Below are 26087 nucleotides of genomic sequence, written 5' to 3'. Positions count from 1 at the left end.
GGAACCTTTTCCTCTCTAGGCTAAACAAACCCAACTCTCTCAGCCTAACTTAAGTACAGTGTATTTTCCCAGGCAAACTGATTCTAAGTCAGCATCCTGGAGCTTGGTGTAGCCAGATTAGTCTTCTTGATCTTGTTACTTGTTCTTTGAAATTTCTTGGCCTCCATGTGATCTAGTACAAAAAAGGCAAAGAGCCATGGCTCCCCTCTCTCTGGAAGATGCAAACTGCATGCTTCTGAATGTGCTTTCAGCCATATGGTGGAAGCTTGCTGGCTTTCTTACACTCACCTGTGGTATGGGAAATGGAAGTACCGATTTTGACATTGTCTGCTTTTGGTGTTGGATAATGCTGCTGAGAAGCTTAAGTATCTTTTGAGATTCATGAATATGTTGGAGTTTTTTCTGAACCCAACTGCTGTTGAGTTGCGAAGTTAAGACAATGGTAATTGAGGATATCTGTTGCAGCTAGAAGAATGGGGTAAAGAGGGACAGGAGCAGTTAAAACTCTGATTTATTACCAAGGAATTCAAAGTTACATTAGTATAATGTTCATAGAACTAGTGAGCAGAATTCCTACAGTTGTTCGTAGAATTAGCGACCTAGCTGGAGAATCTGGAGACGTTGCATGAGGAGAGATTATGGAGGTATTTGCTGAAAATGGAACTGATGAACTTAGTCATCAGATAGAGAAAAAAGAGGTACTCCAGGTTTGTTGGGAAACCATCAATACTTCCCATGGAGACTAGCATTAAGATACATGATGGATTGCAGCATGCATTGGAAGAGGTGGTCCTAAAGATCTTGCCAGGCATTGGGACTGCAGGAAGAAGATGCTTTTGAAAGATGGGAAGGCAACCGTAGCATGTTAGGAGGAAAGCCTCTGCTGGAGTACTGCCACTCGATGGGGTGCCTCTTCTCTCTGAGATAATTTGAAACCCCTAGCATGTTCCTGAAAATCAAAGGCACTGTTGTCTGGCATCATGTTTCAGAGTAAGCAGCTGCCACTGATGAAGAGAGGAGACAATTATTAAGGAGGAGGTTCTTAATTTGCTACTATTTGACTACAGCAGCTGGAACTTAGCAGTACTCTGGGGATGATTTGAAATTGGTAAAAATGATAGTTCACCTGTCATGTTCGGTGTTGTCCATATGGACATATACTTACAGTTACCGTTTAATCTCTTCAGGCTGTCTGTGTTCACTCCATGATGTGTTTCATGTTGGAGTCATTCTCTGCTTTGTGTGTGTGGTTTTTTTTTTTATTTGATGACCCTAAACAGAAATAATCCATTCTGTGTATGGGTAATGCTTTTATTTTTGTTTGAGTGTTAAACAAACGTAGGCCTCTTGTTGAAGGTGACAGAATAATTCAAATGAAATGTCAAGAAACATAAACTGTGTACTCTTCCCTTTTTATTTTAAATTCGCTCTGAATAGAAATAGATGCCATCTTGACATTTGGCAGTTGACATGTTTTTATACAAAACGCTAGATTGACTTGCTGCTCTCTTTTGCTATGTAGATTTGTGCATCTCACTAGACTGTCTTTGATAAAGATGCTCATTTTTAACTGCCACGTCTGAGACTTGTTCCATGTTGATTGTTTGCAGGCTGCCAATAATCAGGTGACTGCGTTGCCACTTACGAGCATAAATGTGCGCTACCAACACAAGGTTTCAGCAGCTACACTTTGTGTGTCTTAAGCGCTGTCAAGTCATACATTTTTTTATTTCAAAATGTGCGTATTTAACACAATAATTTTAGACTTGTTGGCAACAGAAGCAACATCTGTAAGTTTCTCTAGCTAAAAATCAAAATAAATATTCTTTACTCCAGACTGAGCTGAGTTTAATTGACAGCAGTCACTTCTTGAATTCACCATGTAATAATTCTCTGAAAAAGTTGCTAAGGCAAATTTTACTAGCTAGTTCCCTCTTCCTCTCAGTGCCCAGTGTTTCTGTATCCATACCGATTCGTAAAGATACCTTTTGTGGCTAAGTCAAGTCTTTCAATTTAACCATTCTGGGGGAGTCGATGAAGGAAGATATCAACAGGCAATTAAGTGTTTGTGGTGCTAATCAACAAGACTGTTTAGTTTCATTTTCCCCATGCTTCCTCCCCCCCAGTAAAAAAGGTGGTATATTGCAAAGTGCTGATAAGACAGGCTACCTAATTTCAAGCTTATCTGTAAGGATGTAAGGATAGTGTGGGGAAAAAAAAAAGGCTACTGAGGTCCTGAGAGAGTTGAATACTGAATATGACTTTGTTTATATCATCATCTCACTCCCCACCCACTTATTCAAAAGTAAAATGTGGTTTACTCTCGCCTCTTATTGCTGGTTGAAACTGAACTGTGTGTGGTGTGTGGCATGTGCTTTTGCACAAAAATAGCTCGAATAGTCAACTGGTTTCGTTCAGGGAGTAGTTCCAGCCTTCAAGGCTGTAAAAGGTGCTAACTTTCTAAAGGCAAACAAAAAAAAAACTTTTATTTTGGAAATGAATAGAATGTTGTTATTCTGGTTGCTAAATTTCTGCAGAAACTTCGGTAACAATCAAGAAAATATCAAGTCATTCAATTTTTTTTTTCTTGATTTCCATCTCTGTAAAATACTCTTTAATTCATACCTGCTGCAAATCCTTTATAAGTAAGAGCTAGAGTCACTAATGGGCTTTCTGGGTCTCTTAAAACATGGGTGAATGCTAGAAACCAGTATATAACTTAATATACCATTTTAATAAGCATCTTCACTTCTTCAACCCCCCCCAATATCTTGTTGCATTGACCTTAATAATTGCCTCCTGCAGTGGGATTGAAGTTGAATTCTGTGGACCCAACAATGAGCATTGACTTGAAATACCTGGGTGTGCAACTTCCTCTTTCCTACTCAAATTACTCTTTGTGGAACTATCCGGGAACAAACCCCAATTCTCCAGGTGGGTAGAATGCTAAGAAAACCATAACCAAAATCCGTTAAAAAGCATCTAGTTTTATATTTAATGATGATCGTTTATTACAAAAGTGTTGTCAAATTGTGCTTTAAAAAAAAAACAACAAAAACTTAGTATCCAAACAAGTGCATTTCTCATTATAATACAACTTCAAGTCTAATACTGTTGGTAGATAACTGTTCTTAACAATAAGCTTGTTTGTTGGACAAAGTACAGGGATGGTTATTTCCAGTGTCTCTCTCTTTCTGATCACTGTACTGTACTATCCTTTCTCCCTGTACTGTTTTTGGAGCTGGTGAGGGGCAGGCCTTGAATCTCAGAACTGCTTTCAGTGCAAAAGAGGCAGACTCTATTCTCAGCTCAGTGTCAAGTGCAATTATTTCTAGACTAGCAATATACAGCCACAATGAACCCTGTTAGTATTTCTAGGTGACAATTTAACACCCAGAGCTGATGGATAATTTGACAGCTGTCACTGTTTACCTTTGTGATTATTCTCTGTGTCTACCACTAACTGATACTGTGATTAATCAGACATAACAGCAAGCATTGAATGAAGTTTCTGCAGGTCCTGTAAGTTATTTCTGAACTGGGGGGAGAGAGAGACTCAAATATCTTTCCCCCTGAGCTCGAAACTTACATGTCCTATTTTAAGCCTTGTAAGTAGCTAATTTGTCCATTTGCATTTTGAAAGCAACTGCTTATATACTGCTTATATCATTGGTAAGGGAAGGGGAATAAAATTGAAAATACTGGAGAAGATACCTTTTGTATGGGATAGAAAAATGTAGTTATGACAGATCTGTACAGGTAGCTTGGCTTTGTTAATTACTTTGTAAAAACAAACAAAAGCATTATTCTGCCTTTTTGATTTATTACTGTTTATCCATCCCTGAAAAGGAATAAGCAGAGTTTATTAAGACACTTATTACAATCAGTCTTGATTTACACGCTGAGGCTAGTTTTCTTCTTTTCCAGATACTGGATTTCCTTTCGTTTCCAGAACAGGAAAGACAAATGATTTCACAAAGATCAAAGGCTGGCGAGGGAAACTTCATGGTGCTTCTAGAAATGAAGGTAGAAATACAAAAAGAAAAAATGCACTGATCTCACTGATTATTTCTTATATTTACAATGTGTGGCCCCTTTCTTGACCTTGGATAGATGTTTCAATTTGATTATCATGTGTATCTTAATGAGAGATTCATATTTATATTTTTGAAACTGTTGTGAACGAAGAATTTATTGCTACCGCATCTGTGAGCAGCCAAAAATAGATGCTTGTGAAGGGAAAATTGAAACTAACTGAGTATGATTAAAAAAAAAAACAAAACCCCACAAAACAAAACCATATTCTGTTTTACAGAGGTTTGAGTGAAGATCAAAGCTGTAATAGTTTTGCTTTTGTTCATCAGTTTTGGTTTTATTTGGGGAAGTATGGTAATTTCAGAACTCCATTGCATTGGGGACCTTGATGACGTAAAGTAATCTTCATTTATATTGGTGTTTTTTTAACTTCAGTTAGAGTAAATGTTTCTTACAGGTTGGATTACTTTGCCCTGTCTTAGGGAGAAACGGGTATTTGGCAATTTACCAGTTCCTGCTGGGAATTCAGATAAAATACTTCTGTTGTACTCTCTGTACTTTAATACAGTATTGTTTTGGGGTATTCCATGTTGATTCTGGTGTTACCAGGTAGGCTAGATGTTTAGGACAAACAGAGTAAGTTGCATAGAAGCACTGCATGTTGAAGAGTGACTCTTTCTGTGAACAAATGCACGTACAAAATCTCTACAAAAACAGTTGTTCACGCAGCTGGCTGTGTTTCAGAGTGGGTAATATTTGGTTTTTGTGTGTTGTACTCTTCAAGGAACTGTATACATTTTTAAAGAGGTATTTACTTGTTCTATATTGTTTAATTGCTATAAGATTTGTCAGTGTGCTTTCCTATGAGGTAGTTAATCTGGTCTTGGTTCATTTAGGTGGCAGTTCAGAAGGTTCCTTGAAGAATCGCTCAGCATTCTGTAGTGACAAGCTGGATGAGTACCTGGAAAACGAAGGGAAGCTGATGGAAACAAGTATGGGATTCTCTTCTAGCACGCCCACTTCTCCTGTGGTGTATCAGCTTCCCACCAAGAGCACCAGCTATGTGCGAACACTAGACAGTGTTTTAAAGAAGCAATCCACCATAATTCCATCCACATCTTACACGTTCAAGCCTGTTTCTATGTCATCTACCTCTAGGAAGGCAAAGACTCAAAACAGACAGGCATCTTCAAACAGAGGAAAGTCATCCTACAAGCCCATACTGCCTTCACCTTTTTCTGCCAAGCAGAAACAGAACTTTTCAGCATCAGGGGAAAAGGGTGCTAAGTCTCACTCAAATAGCAGTTTGTCTAACCAAGCAGATAGTTTCCTGGTGCCAGCTCTGGATGAAAACATACTGCCAAAACAGATAAGTCTTCGCCAAGCACCACAACAACAACAAGGAGCTCGTCCGCCAGGTTTGTCTAAATCTCAAGTGAAATTAATGGACTTGGAGGACTGTGCTCTCTGGGATGGCAAACCACGGACCTACATTACAGAAGAACGAGCAGACATTTCTCTGGCAACCCTGCTTACAGCTCAGGTAGATCCTTAGTAGTTTCGTTCCTTTCTGTACTGTTGCTTTTCCAATGCTTTGCACTTAATGAAGCTGCCTATAGATGCAGAAAGTAAGACTGAAGCTGGTAAGAGGCAGGTTAACGCGTGGTGTTCCTTTTGTCTTGTGACCTTTTCGTTGAAAGCTGAGAATTGTTGCCTTAACAGTATGTGAAAATACTAATTGTATTAATAGCATATTGCAATGAATCATTAGTTGTTAATTACCTCAAAATTTCCCCATAAAAATTTCTGGTTAGTACGATTGCTATTCAGTAACTGCACTTCCTTACTGTTTGTCACTTTTTTTCAATAGGACTAACTCAACTCCCCCCCCCCATTCTGTTTTTTCCATACAGATGACAAATTCTCACAGATAAACCATATAGTTGTAGGGCTTATCCTGAAAGAACTTCAAATAGCAATTTTGTGTATGCTTGATTTCATCTTTCTAAAATTTCAAGTGTATACTTACTGTCTAAAACTTTTCTAGGCTTCTCTCAAAAACAAACCTATCCATAAAATAATTAGACGACGAGCACCTCCTTGCAATAACGATTTCTGCCGACTGGGTTGTATATGTGCCAGTCTAGCACTGGAAAAACGTCAGCCTACCCATTGCCGCAGGCCAGACTGTATGTTTGGGTGCACTTGCTTGAAGAGAAAAGTGTTGCTGGTGAAGGGGGGATCAAAACATAAGAAAATACTGAAAAAGGCTGTGCGTGGAAGTCTTGTGTTTTATGGAACACAAGAAGAACATCAAGAGGATGAAGATGCAGCAGAAGAGGGTGATGGAGAAGAAGATGAGGTGAAGCAGAAAGATAAGAAGAAGAGAAAAAAAGTGGAATACAGTGAGTGTTGCTGGGCAAAAGCAATTTCTTTGCTTTGCTGAAATTACCTGTCTTGTCATGGAATTTATTTAGGTCATAGTAGTGATCCCATTACTAAACGCAGAAATGGGAGCAAGCTCTGAGACCTCTGCAACACCTGTTTTGGTAGAACAGACGAGCAGGAAATCACACCTTTTCCCTTTATTATTACAATCTTTTTGGCACTACTGAGGAGTTTATCTTGTCCAGATAGCTAGCTTCTTTTTAATAATTTAAACTTTTGCTCAACTCTCCAAACATCTTCAAAGACTAAGGATATGAGATAGCTGCTACTATAGCTGTTGATAATCTTCGCTGTCATGGTGCTCTTGCTCTCCCTCTTACCAAGTGAGCATCTATAGCGCCATATTTTCGATTCCTGTATATAGCAGCAAAATTCACTGACTTCAGTGGAAATATAGTAATTTACATTAGTTTTAGATCTGGCCTAAGGTATGCTCAGAAAAATGATAAAAACTGACAAAGTACATTTTCAGTTTCTTTCTAGTAATTATTTTAGCACTGGAGTAAATAAATTATTTTGTAGAGCTGTGTTATAAAGTATGTTTTTTGGATGTTTGTCTTTTTTAATCATTTGCTGTCAGCGAGGATCACCTATTTTTTTAGTGTTTTTCCTTATCTGCTATCACAGTCCTCCTGAGAAACAGTGATTACTTTAGAATCATTTTAATTTTCATTTCCTCTTATTTGTGGACAAATCCCTGTTGCTTTTGGCTAGAATTTGAGACAGGAAAAAACACCAGTAGTGATAGCACAAGGGATGACAGCTTTAAACTGAGAAGGTAGATTTAATTTGGGTATAAGGAAGAAGCTCTTATAAGGAAGAGGGTGGTGAGGCACTGGAGCAGGTTGCCCAGAGATGCTGTGGATGCCCCATCCCTGGGAGCGTTCAAGGCCACGCTGGATGGGGCTTTGAGCATCGTGGTCTGGTGGGAGGTGTCCCTGCCCATGGCAGGGGGGTTGGAAGTGAGTGATCTCTAAGGTCCCTTCCAACCCAAACCATTCTGTGATTCTCTGATTTTCTGGCATTGTGAATTAGTGATTGGTACATGGTTAGGTCTTAGATTCAAACTAAAATTTCTGTTATTTCTGTTATTGCCCTGTTGGGTTATTTTTCACTTAAATGTTTTTTTTTTCTTTTTTGTTCTAGCTATCTGTGACTCAGAGCCAGAAAAGCCAATCAGGAATTGTCCATTGTGGGTGAAAGTAGAAGGTGAAATAGATCCAGAACCAATTTACATCCCAACACCATCTGTTATTGAACCAGTTAAACCTGCAGTACTGCCCAACCCAGAAGTCTTGATTTCTACCAAACATAGATCTTCCAGTGGAGTGAAAACAGGAAGAGTGTATACTCCTAAACCCAACCCAGTGGTAAGAAGGGAAAAGAGATATGTTGGATTTTTTTCTTTTACACTGAAAATTCAAACAAACACTGCCAAAAACTTCTGTACATTCTAGATAAAATTGAGATGGAAGCTTAAGATGCGCTGCTGGTAGGTATGTTGATCAGTTAGGATGAATTGACCGCGTTTAAGTCTTCAATTATGTTAATCTTCTGTTGGGAATTGAGTGTAGCAGTATACAGGTAGCAAAAGGTGATAATGATTTGCTAATAACCTCTCTATTTTATTTTTTTTAAAATGCAGTAATATGTGCTATTCTGGGAAATATTTTGGGAAATTCTAATATATGCTATTCTGGGAAAATGATTGCTTGTCCTGTAATGTTTGTATAAGTAACTAGCTGTATAACGTAGCCTATCTAATTAATTAATTGAGGAAAAAAAATTGTGATACAGACACACAGGGTTCAGTGTAGTTCTAGAGGCTTACTTGTTCTTGCTTGTGGCTTCACTGCCAGTGTTGTAGGAGACTGTTTTTGCCTCTCCCCTCACCTTTATCTAACAAAAGCAACAACAGCAGTAGAGGAAGAATAGCACTAGGGTTGAGTCTAGTTATGTTTAAAGAACAAATATATCAGAGTTGCTATTTAATGTATATTAGTTAAGCAAAGCGTAGCAGTTAAGACACTCTCCCCTGTTTAGAAAAGCATCTAAATGGGATTTTTTTTCGGCTGTTTTTCTTCCCCCATGTAAAAGAGTATATAGTTTGGGAGCATGATGTAGTCTGGTCTATGATATTAAGAAAAAAGAATCCGCTTTAAATGCTAGAACTTTCTTTTGACATTTGCTGTTGAAGCATTCTGCATCCAGAATGGAGAGGTTTTCTTTCTTTTTCTTGGGTAGATTCGAGAGGAGGACAAGGATCCTGTCTACTTGTATTTTGAAAGTATGATGACTTGCGCAAGGGTCCGAGTATATGAACCTGGGAAAGAGGAAAAAAAGCAACAAAAAGACCAAAAGGATTCACAAAGTTCTTTTATAAAGGTAAAAAGTCACAGTGTATCCAGCGTGTATCATTTAACAGGCAGAGATTGGGGAAATGTGAGGAATTTTTCCTCAGGAACTTCTACATGACATGAAGACCTGGCTTTTATTTGACAGTGATAGAGCCGTAGAATCTAAATCACCACGCAGTGCTGGTAAACTTGTCTTGTTACCATGATAGAAATTGTCTTGTCTGTTGAAATTCACATTATCACATTTGCATTATCATGCGAGGCTTAAATGCTCGTTGTTAAAAGAGCTGTTCTACGATGAAGGTTGTGTTACTGTCAAAGGTTGAGTATGCTCTGTGGTTCTGGGTGATAGATGAACTAGTTTATGTTGTGATGTGATTTTATTGTGGAAGAGGATACACAAGATGAGAGTTTTTCTTACATTTCTTTCCTTCCACAGATGTATGAACAAGGACTTCAGTCTTCTAAGAAAGAGTCTTCGAAGAAAGAATTATCTAAGAAAGAGTCTGTTAAGAAAGAATCTTGTAAGAAAGAAACCTGTGAGATAAACAAAGACCCTGATAAATTCGGAGGTAAGAGCTGAGTCTTGAGTATAATTCAACCACTTGGTAATTCCTTGCTTTAAAAAAGTAAAACTTAGTTATTGATGAAACAAAAGTTCATTTGCCCAGGGGAGTTACTGCAGCAGTTGCCAATAAAAATCTTACAATGTGCTTGTAGTTTCCTGTTTTCTTAAGCAGTTGTATGTGTGTCATGTGGGAGATACAGCAGGCTAAATATCCAATACTTGCTGTTGTTCTGAGGTTAAGATGACCGGTATTGCAGTAGCTTGTTTAGCAGTGTAAGACAGTATTACATAGCAGACTTGTCATCGAGAATGGTGATCAGGTACTTGTGAAGGAATGGAGACCACAGGGTGTTGGGTGTTGTGTCCCGTCCCCCCTCCACCTACATTACTTTGTAGTTGCTGAAAGATTAATAAATACCTAAGTGGTGTTGTGAGGCCGGGACCTTTGTGTTCTCCACCTAGAACTATATAGGACAAAGAAGTGTCTGTACTTTTATCTGGAGTTGCTGAGTGTTGAATTCTTTTTAGCTCAAGCTGAAGGGTTGAGTTGGATTTTTGCAGTACATGAAATATGATACATATAAAGCTGTTGAGGTAGTCTACCTGGACTTCAGCAAAGCCTTTGACACGGTCTCCCCCAGTATTCTCCTGGAGAAGCTGGCAGCCCATGGCGTGGACAGGCACACTCTTTGCTGGGTTAAAAACTGGCTGGACGGCAGGACCCAGAGAGTGGTGGTGAAGGCAGTGGAATCTAGCTGGTGACTGGTCTCCAGTGGTGTTCCCCAGGGGTCGGTGTTGGGGCCCACCCTCTTTAATAACTTTATTGATGATTTGGGTGAGGGAATTGAGTGCAGCCTCAGTAAGTTTGCAGACGACACCAAGTTGGGGGGAAGTGTTGATCTGCCAGAGGGTAGGAAGGCCCAGCAGAGGGACCTGGACAGGATGGGTCGATGGGCAGAGGCCAATGGGATGAGGTTCAACAAGGCTGAGTGCTGGGTCCTGCACTTTGGCCACAACAACCCCATGCAATGCTACAGGCTTGGGGCAGAGTGGGTAGAAAGCTGTGCAGAGGAAGAGGATCTGGGGGTGTTGATTGATGCTCGCCTGAACAGGAGCCGGCAGTGTGCCCAGGTGGCCAAGAAGGCCAACGGCATCCTGGCTTGTATCAGGAATAGTGTAGCCAGCAGGGCCAGGGAGGTGATCGTCGCCCTGTACTCTGCTCTGGTGAGGCCGCACCTGGAGTGCTGTGTTCAGTTTTGGGCCCCTCACTACAAGAAGGACATCGAGGCCCTGGAGTGTTTCCAGTGAAGGGCTACGAAGCTGGTGAAGGGCCTGGAACACAAGTCCTATGAGGAGCAGCTGATGGAACTGGGGGTGTTTAGTCTGGAGAAGAGGAGGCTCAGGGGAGACCTCATTGCTCTCTACAGCTACCTGAAAGGAAGGTGTGGGGAGCTGGGGGTCGGCCTCTTCTCGCAGATAACTAGTGGTAGGACTAGAGGGAATGGCCTCAAGTTGTGCCAGGTTCAGGTTGGAAATGAGGACACCTTTCTTCTCAGAAAGAGCAGTCAGGCATTGACGGGTTGCCCAGGGAGGAGGTGGAGTCACCGTTCCTGGGGATTTTAAGTAAAGGTTGGACGTGGTGCTTAGGGGTATGGTTTAGTGGGTGACATTGGTGGTAGGGGATGGTTGGACCAGATGATCTTGGAGGGCTTTTCCAACCTTAATGATTCTGTGATTTTTTTATACTGGGTTTGAGTTTGTATTTCATAAAGAAGTAGGTTAGACATCTGTGTTCTCTTTCGGTCTGAAGTAGCCCAAATCACATTACGAATCTTAAAATGAGGCATATACTTGAGGCATTGTGTCATCCACTAATGAAGTATAGCTGCCTTTTTGAACTGATTTTTTTTTTCACTGTTTGATGTATGCAACAGCACTGTTTAAGGATGGGAATGGAAAAATAATGCAACTAGTTGAAAATGCTGATGAATTGGTAGGTCATAATGCAAAAGTCCAGGACACAGGGCTCAACATCCTTACAGTTTTGAAAAAGTAACATTGGATTTCTAATGACAGCAAAAGATCATGCTTCTGTTACACATCTTCCACAAAAGACAGTTCTGGTGGCAGCTTGTTTGCCCTTAATGCCCTTATGGGACACTCGTCCTTTGCTGACTACAACGGAAATGTGCCATCTCTTGAATAACCAGCAATGCTTTCTGCTGCATGTTGGTGTTGCTTGGAGATGTTACATCCATATGCTGAAACAACCCAGCTTTGTTTAGCTTCTGAGATGCAATGGGATACAACCTAGTATGGCTGCAGGGAATGAACTGTGAGAAATAGTTACATTAGTTTTGCATTTTTTGCTTGTTGTGAAGCTCTCATCTGGAAAGAGATGCTTTGAACACTTCTTTTTGTTGCCCTGCATCTGAGACAAGGGTGGAGGTGGGCAGAATGAAACTGTTTGAATATCCAGGTGATTAAAATGCCATAGTATTGCAGAAACCTATTTCAATTCTTTCTCAGAGAAAAGCTGGTGGTCTTCCCATAGTGAGGGGGACTCTGCCTCCTATGTTCATCACACCACTCCTGGTGGACCAACCAAACTTATCGAGATTATCTCTGACTGCAACTGGGAGGAAGATTGCAATAAGATCTTGACCATCTTGTCACAGCATATCAACAGTAACATGCCGCAGTGCCTCAAAGTGGGTAGCTTCATTATTGAATTGGCTTCGGAATACAAGGCCCAGGATGAAAACAACCCTCCTGTGTACTCCTCCAGAGTGAAAATTTCAGTGCCATCCTACCAGGACAAAGATGAAAAGCTTGAGACACCTGTCTTGGAGACTCCCGATAGTGGAGTGCCGTCATGCAAAAAAACAGAAAATCTAAAGTTCTTGCGGGCAGACACATTGGACAAGCCACGGGAGAAGTTGCATGGGGGCAAAGGCTTGCCTTTTTATGCAGGGGTTTCTCCTGCAGGAAGGCTGGTTGTCTACAAACGCAAAGCTAATATGAGCCCCTCAGGCTTGATTCAGGTGGGTCCCTCTGCCTTTACTGTGGAGATTAGATTCAGTTTCATCCAGTGTCCTAGAACCCCTTAAAGGCGAGAAAAAACACTCCTTAATTTGTCTACCTAATCTTTAGCCTGTCCAAACAAGGTTTCTTCATATCCAGTGGCGTTTCTGCCTTTCCATAACTTTGTCCCTTTCAAGATTGACACAGTAACAAGAAATCTGATTGCGAGTCTGAGCTTTGGTGATTTAGGGAGGCCTTTTGGCCATTTGGGTCTTGGTGGCCCAAGTACAGAATTTTTCTCAAGATCTTCTTGGAGCTTTGGAAAACTCCCTGCAGGTGCATTGACAGATAATTCCAGATGAGTGGCTGTTAGAAGCCACAGAAAGAATATTTTCAGAGGAATTTTGTACACTGGGACAAAACTTTAAAAGGAAACTAAACATTAAGTTGCTTTTTGCTACAGTTACTGTTATTCTTCCCTAATAGCCTGTGTCATCTTTGAGGATATGTTGGTCATCAAGAGACTTCATAATCCTAAATTGAAAGTGAGTCATTTCTCTGCAGTTTCATGCTGCCAATTTGCTGTTATGAATTGGTGGAAGGAGCTGTAGGGCTAGGATGTCTTTCTTTTTCAGAGATATTTTGTGGTTATGGTAACACCACTTTCACTGGAGGCATATGAATCAGAAAATGAGAAAAAAGAGAAGCTTAGGGAGAGATTTCCTGTTTTTTTGATAGTTGATCAGTAAAAAGAGTAAGGACCTTTTTCATTACAGAGTGTTAAATATTTTTGGCTTTTAGAGGGTATTAGCAAACAACCCGAAAGTAAAACGCAACACTGCCAACCAAATCAGTGTGAAACTTCCCATTGACAACTAGGCTTACAGCCTGCTATCCAGGAAAAAATAGGTTCTTCTTTCCTGTGCAGTCAGTTACAACTACAACTCTGATATGAAGTTAATCAACTGATAATACCTTAATTTCAGTATCAAGGGACAGTACAGGTAAGGAAAAAAGGCTGACAGAGCTTTTGCAAACTTCAGAGTTTTGTCCCAGTGTATGTGACATAAGTATTCTTTCCTCTGTAAAGCTAGGTATTGATTAGGTAGGAGAATTCTATCTAAAATTGTCCTTGAATTTGGAAAAACATTTTTACTCAGGACTTTAGCATAAGTAAAGGACAAGAAAAATATGTGCTAGCTTCACTGTACTTAGTTTCAGTGATTTCTCATGTTCCTTTGGACTCTACAGTTCTATGAGAGTCCAAGGAGTATCTAATAGCTGCATTACAGAGATAATAACAGAGTTGCTTGAAGTTCCCCTGGGCAGCGAGGTATTGAGGAGTTCCCATTCTGAATGGCAATGTTTTTTTTTTTTGTTTTTTTTTTGAAAAGGACACTTGGAAGTCCCCTGGATTGAAATGCCTCTCCAGAGGCAGTGAATTAGCATTCTTTTCACAAAATTTCCCTTTTCCACTTTTTTCAGGTTAATGATAAAAGGTATCCTCAGGCCAAACTGCTTTTGGGACAGATGGGGGCATTACATCCTGCCAATCGGCTAGCTGCTTATATCACAGGCAGGCTGCGACCCACAGTACTTGATATCTCAACCCTCAGTACTGTGATCTCCAAGGTAGCATCCAATGCTAAAGCAGCTGCTCCTGGGACACCATCAGTCCAGGTGCCCGCAGCATCACCTCCCAAAACTACATCTTCCACCAGCACTACTTCAACCCCCACTGTGACGACTCTGAAAGCTCATGTCCCAGCACAGAGACAGATAGGTAGGTTGGAACTTATTACTGTATTTTGAATTGCGTGAAGCTAAAATAAAAAGCGAGTGTACAGCATTGCTGTTGCTTTCTTTGCAACAGTGCCTGCTGCCTTTGGCTGAGTTGCCACCTAAACTGCCTCTGCAATAAATAACCTCTTTAAAGCAGAAAGTTTTGTTTTGACTTCAGAATAAGACTGCAAATGTTGACTTTCAGTTATTTTACTAATACTACTAGAGCATATTTTCAAGAGACAAGGAAGAATGGATGCAGACAGTGCTAAACTTGGATTTTTGTTTTGAGAGTTTTCTTACTGTGATTTTTAATTGCTTTTCATCAAACATTGAACTTAAAATGAAGGTTAAAGTAAAAGGATCACTCTAATCTGTGGTTCTTCACTGTTTGTTTTTTTGATGTCGCACTTACAATTGGAATTCATGTGACCAGCAAAGATGCATGAAGCAGCACAGTGAAAGACAAGATGGTCCAAATCTGGATTAGCAAAAGAACAGGTGTGCAGCCGATAACCACACTGACCTGTAATCTCATTGGATTTCACAAGCTAAACAGGGTTGGACTTAGTCAGCACTTTGAGTTTAAAAAAAAAAAAAAAGGAATATCAGAAGAAGCATGTGGTACTTGTGTCTGAGTTGGTACTGAAATGGTTACCCAGCACGGCAAGAGAGGAAGTTGCTCTTAAGTACTGTGTGTAGCATGAGGTTTAAAAAAATAACGTAAATGAAGATCTAGTGCCCATCCACCCATTCCGACATCTTCATTAAAGATCTCAAGAAGCTTTGCAAGGGAAAAGGATGTTACCTGTGTCCTGGCAAAATGTTGATTTTGATGAATTATTCTGTTTCTTTCTGCCTAGATGTTCCTTGCAGTGTAAATGGTTGTGTTGTTTTTCTTTTCCTGTAATAAAACCTGTTGTGTTAGTTATTTATGCAGTATTGGAAAGGTGGCTGCATTTCATTGATGGGTGAAGCGATCATTGCATATATGATTTAAATATTCTGGCACAGCCTGAGCTAAAGATGCTATCTATACACAGAAATAACTACAATACATAAGTTGGGCTTGCCCAATAATTTCTGCATTGTTGTACTGTATATCCAGGTTCTACTCCTCATCTGTAGGCATCTGGAGTGTGATGGAGATGCAGTATTCTGATCCCTGGAGAGCAAGGGATGAGGGGAAGGAGCTTCCCAATAGTGGTTACTTCCAGTTGGTTGAATTTGTCCCATCCAGTTGTCAGCCGCACAGCTGTCACTGCAATGAGAAGGGGAAGTGGCAAACCTCTCTTCCCCCTTCCTCTGTGGCTGTCTACCACATGGATGCAGTTGAAGGGGGATGAAAATCAAGAAGCAGTGAAAACAGGAAGATCATAAAAGCTGTTGGGGAGAAATTTAACATTTAGAAAGTAGTTTGAGCTCATGATTTTGCCTAGCAATTTGTTTGTTCCTAGTTTTATGATAATGTAATACCTCGAGACCTCATTCTGGCCAGGAGGAAATGTAACAGCATGCTGTAGAAGTAAAATAAAGCAAATATATTTCTAATATGTAAAGCATATTCAGGACTCCCATAAGGGTTTCAAGTTAATTACAAGGTAATCTTAAGGAGAATGGAGGCCCAAATTCATGCTGAAATGACAGTTGTAGCACCTCATGAAAGGCAAAGAGGGAGTTACTAAAATTTTGACCTGCAAGTTTTTATTTGCAGCTGCTCGACCCTCTCCTGGTGGTGTGTTCACAAAGTTTGTGATGAACAAAGTTGGAGCTCTGCAGCAGAAGATTCCTGCAGTGAGCACTTGCCAGCCTCCATCAGGGCCGCCACAGAAGTTCAATATCAAGCCGACACCAGTAATGGTTGTTGCTCCTGTGGTTCCCTCACGGCCGTCTCCAGCTCAGTGCACTCTCTCTCCTGGGGTCACTACAGCCATCACCACTTCTCCCGTAACTGTAGAAAGCACCAGTGTGGCAGCATCTACTGTGACTGCTCCTAGCCAGACAAGAGCTAGTGAACCTGCCTCCTCTCCTCCTGCAATTACAGTTACAGGTGCTTCTGCAACACCTGGAATCAACACTTGTACTACTTCCTCGCCTGCCACTCCTACTGCCACTGTGAATATAACAAAAGCGACTGCCATTGCTGCACCGGTACCAATGGTAACACTCGCTACTGTAGTAACAACGCCAACAATTACTTGTCCTGTAGTCACAACATCCACTTCTACAGTTGTGCTAACAACTGCAGTAGCTACATCGGTGGTGACCACACCAACTTCCTCCATCAGCTCTGTTCCCATTATATTATCAGGAGTTAAGTCAACTCCTTCACTGGCTCCAAAAAGAGGTAAGGCTTGGGTGCTTTGGCCTATTCCTGCAGACGTTCGCTTTTTTCCTGCCTGGCTCATAGTTGGAACAGTCTGCAACTGTAAAACCTACTTTAAATATAGATACACTTGCCTCACCCTTATTTCCAAAATAGGATGAGAAATGTAATCTCTTGACTTGCTTGTTTTATTCCAGCCTAAGCCAGTAGAGAAGGAAAAAATGTAGCTGTGTAGTCAGTGACTGCTTTGAAATGAGCTGGAAGACTTGCATCATTTCTTGTACTGTAGAAATGTATAGTGCACTTACCGCTATGGCTGCTACAATTTCGCTGTTTGCGTAGAATCAAAGAATTAGGTATGGAATTACCCTCTCATCCTTACGTGGAGGTCTTCTGATTCATGGTTGAGAAGGGTTGACAGAACTGCATGAAAAAGTATGTTCTGGCCTGGTTTGTTCAGTTCAGTGTGTGTTCTGTGAATAAACATATGAAGATACTGGTATAACGTGCCTTCACATGGTCAAAGATCCAGTTGCTTCCAAAACATCTGTGCTTGTTTTTTTAAGGATAATGTCTGATTTGTAAGATGTTTTCTTAACCCGATTTTATGTAACTTTTCAAAACATTTCAGAAGATGCTGCTCCACAAGCTCTAAATAAGACGCCCCCAAAGATCTCTCCTGGAACAGAGAAACGTGCAGGACCTCGATTGCTGTTGATTCCAGTGCATCAGACGTCTCCTACTCTGCGACCGTTAAACAACGTGCAGCTTCCTCAGAGGCAGAGGATGATCCTTCAGCCTCTCAGGAGCCCTGGTGGTGTGAACTTGTTCAGACATCCTAACGGACAGATAATTCAGCTTGTCCCCCTGCATCAGTTTCGAGCTCCAGGTACCCAGCCCAGTGCCCAGCCCAGTGTGCAGCCAGTGATGTTCCGCAATCCAGGTAAAAAGTCTGTTTTCTTTCTTGACTGAGTAGTGTCACCTAGAAATGCTGTGTAATATCACCTCTGTGATACTCATTTCTTCTGTTAAAACCAGTAGGGTCTAATTTGGTTCTGTGTAAGTAAAGAACATTAAGTGTAATTATTCAGATGTAATGCAACTAAAATACCACGTGTCTAAGACGCAGAAAGCACAGTTAGAGGCTAAGTTGCCAGCATTTGGGAGTTGGTGGGAACAAGTTCCACATGTGGCAAAGGAGATACACACGCTGCAATTATCATAACTTAAAGGAAATTCTGTGGATGCAATAATTCAAAAATCACACTTGCTGGAGATGCTTTTAAAGAGACCGAGGTGTTATTTAATGTCTTGTTGGATGTGCTGCCTTATTTTTGTTTGGTTTTGCATTTTTAGCGCGTTTACAATAAATATTCAGGTCAAGTGTTACACTAACAGTATAAAATCACTGGTCTTTTTCCTCTCTAGAGTGTGAGAGGAAACTGATTTTCAGCTTTTTCTTAGGGCCTGGTTGAAGAGAAATTGCAGGTGTCCAGCAGAGAATAGGTAGGATGTTTGTTGAGAGTACTGTTGTACGTACATATTTGCAAATCAAACATGTTTATAAATAAGTGATGCTTTGCATACACTTTATAGTAGATTTCTTTCTCTGTTCTCTTTTATGAAGAAGCATCTGGGGGAGATGGAGGCAGAGTGGTGTGGGAAATAGAGATGTGAGAGCAAGAGCAGTAGATGACAAAACTGAGGGGGAAGAGTGAAGATAATCCTGTGCCTTAGCTGAGGTCTGAGCATGAGGTGTGAAGAAGAATCAGCCAAAAAGTGCATTGAAGTTCCTTTCTGATCTGGGGTTTTTGCTGTTACCAGAGGCTAGCTGCCTGTCATATTTTTCCTCTGTGTTTTAAATGGAATTCCCAGCTGGGAATCTAATAAAATGCACCAAGGAGTTCGTTATGGTGAAAAAGATAGTGGTATAATCACATAATTTTGTCATAGTTTTTCTCTGCAGAAGTCTTCTTCTGGGAGTGAAAAAAATAACTAAGCAGTATTCTCTTCATTTAGTTAAGAAAAATCCACAGTTTCCCTTTTTTGCAGCAAATGGGAAAGAGTAAAATGAAGGGAATCTCAACTAAATGCAGTGCTTTTTTTCATTTTAAAAAAAGCTAAAACTTACTATTAAGTCAGTTAATTCTAGAGTAGCCACCTCATGTATTTTATTGGAGTGTTCTGTATGAAAATTCAACAGTTTATTTTTCTTTGCTGGCTACTTTTGGTACAGCATCAAATGCTAAAACTAAAAGAAAAAAATGATGTGGGGAAGTACATGCTGATATTTTCTTTTCTTTCCTTCACAGGATCTGTCGTAGGAATTCGGTTGCCTGCACCTGCTAAACTGCCTGAGTCACCTCTATCTCCTCCTTCCTCTGTGTCTTCCACTTCTCCTGCCACAAATCCAGCTTCACAAACTGCAGGACCCAAGTTATCCCCTACGTCTAATCTAGTCACTCAAGCACCCTCTGTTCTTCCTTCAGTAACGAGTTTTGTGTCACAAGCAGGCACTCTGACTCTGAGGATCTCTCCTCCTGCTGCTAGCAACATGACAAATCAAACAGCCTCGGAGTCAAAAATAACGTGCAGCTCAGGTGTTCTGCCAGCTTCAACTGCTAATCTCATACCTTTACAATCTGGTAGCTTTGCTTTACTTCAGCTCCCAGGACAGAAGACTGTGCCAAACTCCATTCTTCACCATTTTGCATCTCTTCAGATGAAGAAGGATTCCAAGAAAATAAGCCAGAAAGATGACTCAGGTGCTGCTCAGCAGAAGGAGACGGGGAAGGCTTTGTGCTCAGAGGAAGTTGAAGTTACAGAGTCTGAGGTCACAGTGTCAGATAGCAAACAAGAAGAAAATGAGGTGTCAGTAAGCCAGCCAAATAATGTTGAAGAGCCAGTGTCTGACACAGTCACACCTGGTAAAAATTCCACTGCGTTAGAGACAGTGGAAAAGGATTCTAAGGCACTTGAGAGCTCTTGTGATGAATCCTCTCTTCAGCATGATGTTTCCACAGATGTCATATCATCTGACCATTCGTACATCAGTGAAAAGCCAAATGATGAGGAAAATGAAGTAGTCACTGATGAGAAAGATGATTCTGTCCATTCTGAAACTGTAGTGGAGGCTACTTCAACTAACACTGAAACCATTTGTGGATCATCAGATGGGTCTGTAGCTGGTCCTCTGGATAGTGCACATCCACAGGGTCTCAGTAATCAGGAGACTGCACAGTTGAAGAACCATGGTAAGGAACAAATGCCTGCTGAACAGGAAGAGAAACCAGTTAAAGCGCAGGAAGGAGATGCACAGGCACAGATGAAGGAGAGCAACAAGTCAAGTTCTGGGCAGTCCCAGAGTCAACAAGAGCAAGGTACACAGCTGGAGAACAAGAAGGAGCAGAGAGGGACTGAACTGCCTCACAACAGAAAAGAATGCCAGGGTGATGCTGTACAGCCAGAAATGGAAAGAAAGCAGTACAAGGGCTCTACGGAAGCAGAAAGCTTAGGAGCGAAAAAAGGAAGCAAGTCTGAAATGAGTTCTGCAAAAGAGCAGGGTAGTACTTCAGGAGAAATAAAAGCAGTAAATACTGAGGAAGGCAAAACAAATTCAGCCACGCAGGAAAATAATAACAACAAAGAACAAGGTGCTGTTGATTCTCAGGAAGAAATGAAAATGGTTAAAGACATTGTAATACATGCCAACAGTTCTTGGAGCAAAATATCCAGCATTGCACCTGCTTTAGAAAACAAAAGTGAGGCAGACAACAAAGCTGACAGATCAGATAAAGGTGACTTCCTGACACCAGAACAGAGGGCACAGGAACCCAAACGTCAGAAAAAGGGTGGTATGCCCCCTGTTGATACACCTGCAGATTATATGGAAGAGGAAGAATACGAAGATGATGATGAGGATGAAAAAACTGATGATTCTGCTGATGAGATTCTGGATGGTGCTTCTGATTTCCCAAGTGAAGAGGAAATAGATGTTGAAAAAGTGGTAAGTATTTAACTATTTATGAAGGGATTTTTTTTAATTGTCCAAATAATATGTCTAAACCCATGGATTTCAAAGAAACAGTATGATGTTTGTGTTTTGGGCTTTGGTTTCTTTAAAAAAAAATCTTGATATGGGTTCCAAGCAAAAATGTTTCTTGTTTCTTCTTACTTGCATATTTTTATAGGTAGCATTTTAGTGGCCTTTTAGGAACTGTTTCTCGGATGACATGAGTTACATTGAAAAAGCTGTTAAAGAACTCTTCATATTGTCTTCCTACTGTATTGACTCAAGCAACTTGGTTCCTCCTAATATGACATATGATTCTAAAATGTAGTAGCTAGTCTAGCAGTTCTGCTATTTTCAGCTGTTTCCTTTTATCTAATTTTTGTAGCCCTTAATATTTAGCATTTGCTTTTGGAAGGAATGTTTGAATTGCTCCTTAAACTCCTCTTGAAGTTTAGCAATAAATTTATGTAGTGTTGAAAGCTGTTGTTCCATCTTCAGTAGAAAAGAAAAAGGCTGCAGAAGTCACAAAATAAAGGGTAATATAGGTAAGATGTCTTTAGATTTTAATGCTCATAGAATTTCCATCAAATTTCACCCAGAAGTTAAAAGAAAACAATCCTACATGTAACTACTTCATGTATTTCTGATATATCAGTATGTGACTTAAGAAACAGTGCGTTGTTACTAAAAAAATGTGAAGGTCTGATTTTCTAAGTGATGCGAATGAACATAAAAAATAAATATTTTCTTGGGATGAGATAAAAGTGGAAAGGGAAGGGTAAAACTGGAGAAAAACTGAAGAGCAAATGAATTAAAATAGGACAGATTATGTTAGTGTCTTCAGAATTTTTAAAAAATAGTGAATTCCTTTAGCCCTTTTCTATTAATTCCTCTCTCCTAGTTGGAAACCCAATTTGACTTCTTCCTCTTCTAACCATATCCAGATTAACTCAGTTAAGACAGCAACCGTGGCTTTTAGAGAATACATTGTATTTAACTTTTAGAAAAATTGACTAATCAGTTGATATTCCAGCTCACTAATTTTCAGGCAAGATGATAACATTGCAGCTGCATGACGGTGAGGAAAATTAAAGCAGCTGTGATTTGTGGAAGCTCTTGCAAGTTACAAAACTGAGCTGTTGCTGTCTTGTTTACAGATACACAGTTAGTATGTGCCAGATGCCTGATAAACTTTTCAGACAGGGTAGTCTTAAGAATCTGTGGGTTTACCAGCAGAAGATAATAATAATATGTCTTGGTCACAGAGTAGCCTGTTATCAGGGTTGATGTTTTAAAGACTTTTCTTCTATCCTGCAGAAGGATGATTAATTATCGGAGCTTCTAAGAAGCATTTGTTTTGCAAGTAATTTGCTTTGCAGGTTTTAGAAATGATTAATACAGTTTGGTAAACCCTGTAAGGCTATGTCTTCACTATAAGCTTACAGAAACTTGACCAAGCTACCTTTGTTTCTGGAGTTGCAGAGCTGAGGAACAAGGTCTTGAAGAGGACTTTAAAACTGGTCTGGAATTTGGGTGAATTCTTGGTTCGTTAGTGTATGCTGCCTGCAGGTTGAGTTAGCATGTCAAATGTCTAATAGAGAATTCAGTCTTAAGTCTAAATATGTAAGTCTCTAGTCTTTTTCACTGGGAGATGCCTTGAAAATAAGGAGCTTGTTGGTAAGATCATGTTTTTCTTAAAAAGGCTTGAAGCAGTCGGGAAGCCCTCAGTTTGAGAGGATTTTAGGTAAGCAGTTCTTTACTGAAGATCTTCAGTACAAAGATCTCTTCAGTAGATCAACAGAATGAGGAAAGTACTTCCTGCTTGACTGCTCTCCTTCCTGTGCTCCTAAGGTCTTCTGGTTGTTTGTTATTTCATGAGGAGGGTGGCCCATTGCTATTACGATCCGTTGCATATAAGAGGAAGAAGCAGTGGATGTGTTGGTATCTATCTTTGCTCTCTTCATGTTACGTCCTTGAGATACCAACTGCCTGAAATGCTCCAGTGCGCTATGGCTAGCAGAGCACTGAAGTTCAACACCCATTGATTTGCTTGCTTGGAGTAGCTTGGGGTGCAGGTGCATTGCTAGTGAGCGGCTCTCTCATTTTTTGGTTGAGAGGTTTGTCTGATGAGTCAGCTGGGGAGCGAAGCAGGTTCTCTGTTTTTTTTTTTTCCCCTTGGAACCTTAAGGTGATCCTTACTGTTTCCTTTCACTCCCTTCCTTAAGTAATGATAGCCCTTACAATTAGGGAATTATGGTTGGAGCCAAGGAGTAATGAGCTTTTCTGGTCAAAATTAATGGAGGAATTAGCATACTAAATGTATATGATCATGGAGAAATAGAAGTTTGTGTGGAATATGAATAGGATCAGGATGCAGGCTGTTAGCGTGTACAGCCTGGCAGTTGTTATTAGTGGCCTGAAAACACTTAACTAAAGTAGGAACAGAGTATGAGAGAGGATTATTTTTGAGCCTTTTTCATTTGTGTCTGTGGCACTGCTTCTGAGATCGCTCTGGCTGAAGGACATCAGAAGAGTTGGAGCTGTTCAGCTCTATGAATTATTCTCAAGCTTTGTGATGAATATGACTTGATGATTGGCAAGCGTAGAGAAGATTTCTAAGGAGCACTTTACAGATCTGGACAAACATCTCCCTCAACAAAAAATTACAGTAATTAGAGGAGGCAGTCCTCTAATGAATTGCTAACAATTGTTAGGCAGCATTTACCCTGATCCTAATGGTTGCAAGGACCCCGTATTGTATTCAGAGGAGCAGTCCACTACAAAGGACTACAGATGCCTAAGTGCAGTCCTTGTTAATGAGAAGACAGCTTTTCAAACTACTTCAGTGCTCCTTTGGGAGAGAGGTGCCAGGGTCTTTCTCTTTCAAGGGGGAAGTACGCTAGAATACTATTATCCAAAGTGGAGATCAACTTGAGGATCTTCAACTGGAGACCTTCAGGCCGTTCAGAAATAAATGGTTGAAGTACTCCTCTGACAAGAGGTTAGGTATCCAAGAGCATTCTCATCATTGCAGTGAACCTCCTGACGTTTACCCGTGCTTGTTGGGAAGCTCTGGATAGTTGCGTTGTAGCAGGTGCTTGTTCTTTGGCTCAGGCTTCTTATCCCCTCTTTCCAAGTTGTATTAAATATCAGCTCGTTTTGCATAAAAAGTCTTACTGGGGAGGCACTGTGGGAAAGGGAGAAAACACTTATGGAATTTCCTAGAAAACTTCCAACAGAGGCAGGTTGTTTAGCAGGCCTTTTGAATAGTAGAGAACCCTCAGGTTATCACAGAACTTCAGGTAGTGCCTGAAGCAACGGTAAGAATATGCTTTGCTTAGACCATTTGCACTCTTCTATCAGCATAGCGCTTACAAGACAGGCAGCACTGGTATTGTCTGTCAGGCTGGGTGAAGTCAGTCCATACGAACAGATTGCTAGCAAAGTTTTTCTGTTTCATTAAGCTGGTACCAACAGAGAAGCAAAGTGTGAATGCATGGCCACTAACACTCTTATTTGGTGGAAATACTAGGGACAACTCTTTCACTAGTTTGGAGTCTGGACAGGTCTTAGTTACTCAGGAAATAGACATTGAAAAAAACAACCAACCAGCCAAAATATGTCCAGTGAGTCACGATAATTGCTACTGACCAGTATAGTAGTAGTTACTGTGGGTTTGGCTTTTTTTTTGTTGTTTTGTTTTGTTTTATTTTAAATACCTTACTCCATGTGGTTTTCACTGCAGTGGTGACTTGTTTTGCATGTTGATGCTCTTTGCATCAACTTCTTACTTGGAGCTAAGTTCGTGTACTTAAGAGACTCCTGTACACTCCTCCTCCATCCATCAAAAAGAGGGAAGGTCCTTAAAGTGGTATCTTTGCCCTTTTGCACTTCCTCCCTTGAACTGCATCAAGAAAAGCCTAGATCCTCTGGGGTTTGGTGATATGAATAAAGTCTTTTTAGTATATCTGTGTAAGCAAACTAATCAATGTCAGAACAAGTTCAAGTGGATGGTCTGGGATGTGATGTTAAACTCTTGTTCTTCAAGGCATGAGAATTGCACACAGTGCCTGTTGGGAATGGCTGCTTGGCCTGGGCTGTCACAAACTGAATAGTTCACGAGTACTTGGTGGCGTGAGCCAAAACCACGTCAGGAGTTGTTTTTGTAGTTTAATGCTACAGATAATAGAGTCCTATAGCCTTCTTTAATTTGCTAGTCTAAACATAGCTGCTGTGTCTGGCAAGTTTCTTGCTTTCAGTGTTGTTGAAACTTTGTGGTTTTCAATCCTTCTTTTTCTGAGCTGAAAGTTACAATTATGACGAACCATTATGAATGTTTATAACACTGTAAGTTTAGTAAGGTTCAAGTGACGTATTTGTGGGTGATGTAAGTTTTAACAACCTCTAACGTGTTCTGAGCTTTTGATACAGACCACATGTGAGATCTGCAGACACTGCAGAGGGCAGGGCCGATCCAGAAACGAGGCATCTCCCAGGGTAATCTGTACACACATCTGTTGTTACCTGCCCTCCTTCTTTCTCATCTCTGTCACTGAAGACCCTCTGCCGTCAGGCAGTTTGCTCTTCGGGAACCAGCAGTAGGGATGTAGACTTCCAGGAACAAACAGATGAAGAAGAGAGTGCTCAGAAACAGGCACTGAAGTGCAGAGAGGGGAAAAATGCTGACATTTCTGTAGCGACTTTGGGTTTTCATTTTAGTTCCTTTTGTGGAACTGAAACAAAAGGATTGTTCCTTTTGTGTCCTCATTCCTTAGGGTATTTTATAAGCTCAAAGGCATTTAGAAGTCTTACAATTACTGGAGTGTGTTAAGGATAACTTCCTAGTACAGGTGATAGAAAGCCCAACCAGAAGAGATGCGTTGCTGGGCTTGTTGCTCACCAATGCAGAAGAAATTAAAAGAGAGGTCGAGGTATGGTTTTAAACTTAGAGAGTGTAGATTTAGAGTAGGTATTAGAAATTCCTTACTGTGAGGGTGGTGAGACACAGGAACAGGTTGCCCAGAGAGGTTGTAGTCGCCCCATCCCTGGAAGCATTCAAGGCCAGGTTGGATGGGCTTTTGAGCGACCAGGTGTCCCTGCCCATGGTAGGGGGGTTGGAAATGGGTAGTCTTTAAGATCCCTTCCAACCCAACCCATTCCGTGATTCTGCGAACTGCAGGACTGTGGAAGAACTGGCATCAGAAGGGTGGGGCTTCCACAAGCACTTCAGAAGTTGAAAAGTGACAAGAAGTCATGCTAAGCTACGGATAGGGGGTGGCCTATGAAGGGTTGGTAAGATTTGTGTAGGTATAGCAGGTCTCATGGCCTAACTTAAATGGACTTCAGAGGTCCTGTGCAGTTGTGATACTTTTCCTTTTACCAGGAAGTCAGAAAAAGATGAAGGTAAAGGGGAAAAATTTACCAGCCTGAAGCATTTTCCCTTTGTTGTTAGGAGTCAGAAGGGAAATTAAGTGTTTCTTGTTTTACATCTGTCCACTTGCAGGATTTGTAAACTTCAAGATGTGAAGATCTTGG

The 26087-nt window shown here is 40.7% G+C and overlaps 1 protein-coding gene across 11 annotated transcripts in view; it reads left to right on the top strand.

Annotated features, from left to right (window-relative positions):
• The window catches only part of MGA (MAX dimerization protein MGA), a 65019-nt gene that overhangs the window by 20521 nt on the left and 18411 nt on the right, over window positions 1–26087 (top strand). For 7 of the 11 annotated variants that reach the window (XM_050711318.1, XM_050711317.1, XM_035539390.2 and 4 more), the window contains exons 6-15: window positions 2806–2934; window positions 3928–4026; window positions 4932–5578; window positions 6083–6440; window positions 7630–7853; window positions 8728–8868; window positions 9280–9412; window positions 15929–16561; window positions 17172–17483; window positions 18853–20546. In XM_050711318.1, coding sequence (XP_050567275.1) covers window positions 2806–2934; window positions 3928–4026; window positions 4932–5578; window positions 6083–6440; window positions 7630–7853; window positions 8728–8868; window positions 9280–9412; window positions 15929–16561; window positions 17172–17483; window positions 18853–20546 — 4370 coding nt within the window. Of the gene's footprint in view, window positions 1–2805; window positions 2935–3927; window positions 4027–4931; window positions 5579–6082; window positions 6441–7629; window positions 7854–8727; window positions 8869–9279; window positions 9413–11937; window positions 12453–13917; window positions 14216–15928; window positions 16562–17171; window positions 17484–18852; window positions 20547–26087 lie in introns of those variants that run through there. The other 4 variants (XM_050711316.1, XM_050711315.1, XM_050711314.1 and 1 more) reach the window with 2 other exon arrangements.

Source organism: Cygnus atratus, chromosome 5, assembly GCF_013377495.2.
Source record: "Cygnus atratus isolate AKBS03 ecotype Queensland, Australia chromosome 5, CAtr_DNAZoo_HiC_assembly, whole genome shotgun sequence".
Classification (NCBI taxonomy): Eukaryota; Metazoa; Chordata; class Aves; order Anseriformes; family Anatidae; genus Cygnus; species Cygnus atratus.
This window is presented reverse-complemented; position numbering and strand designations above follow the sequence as displayed.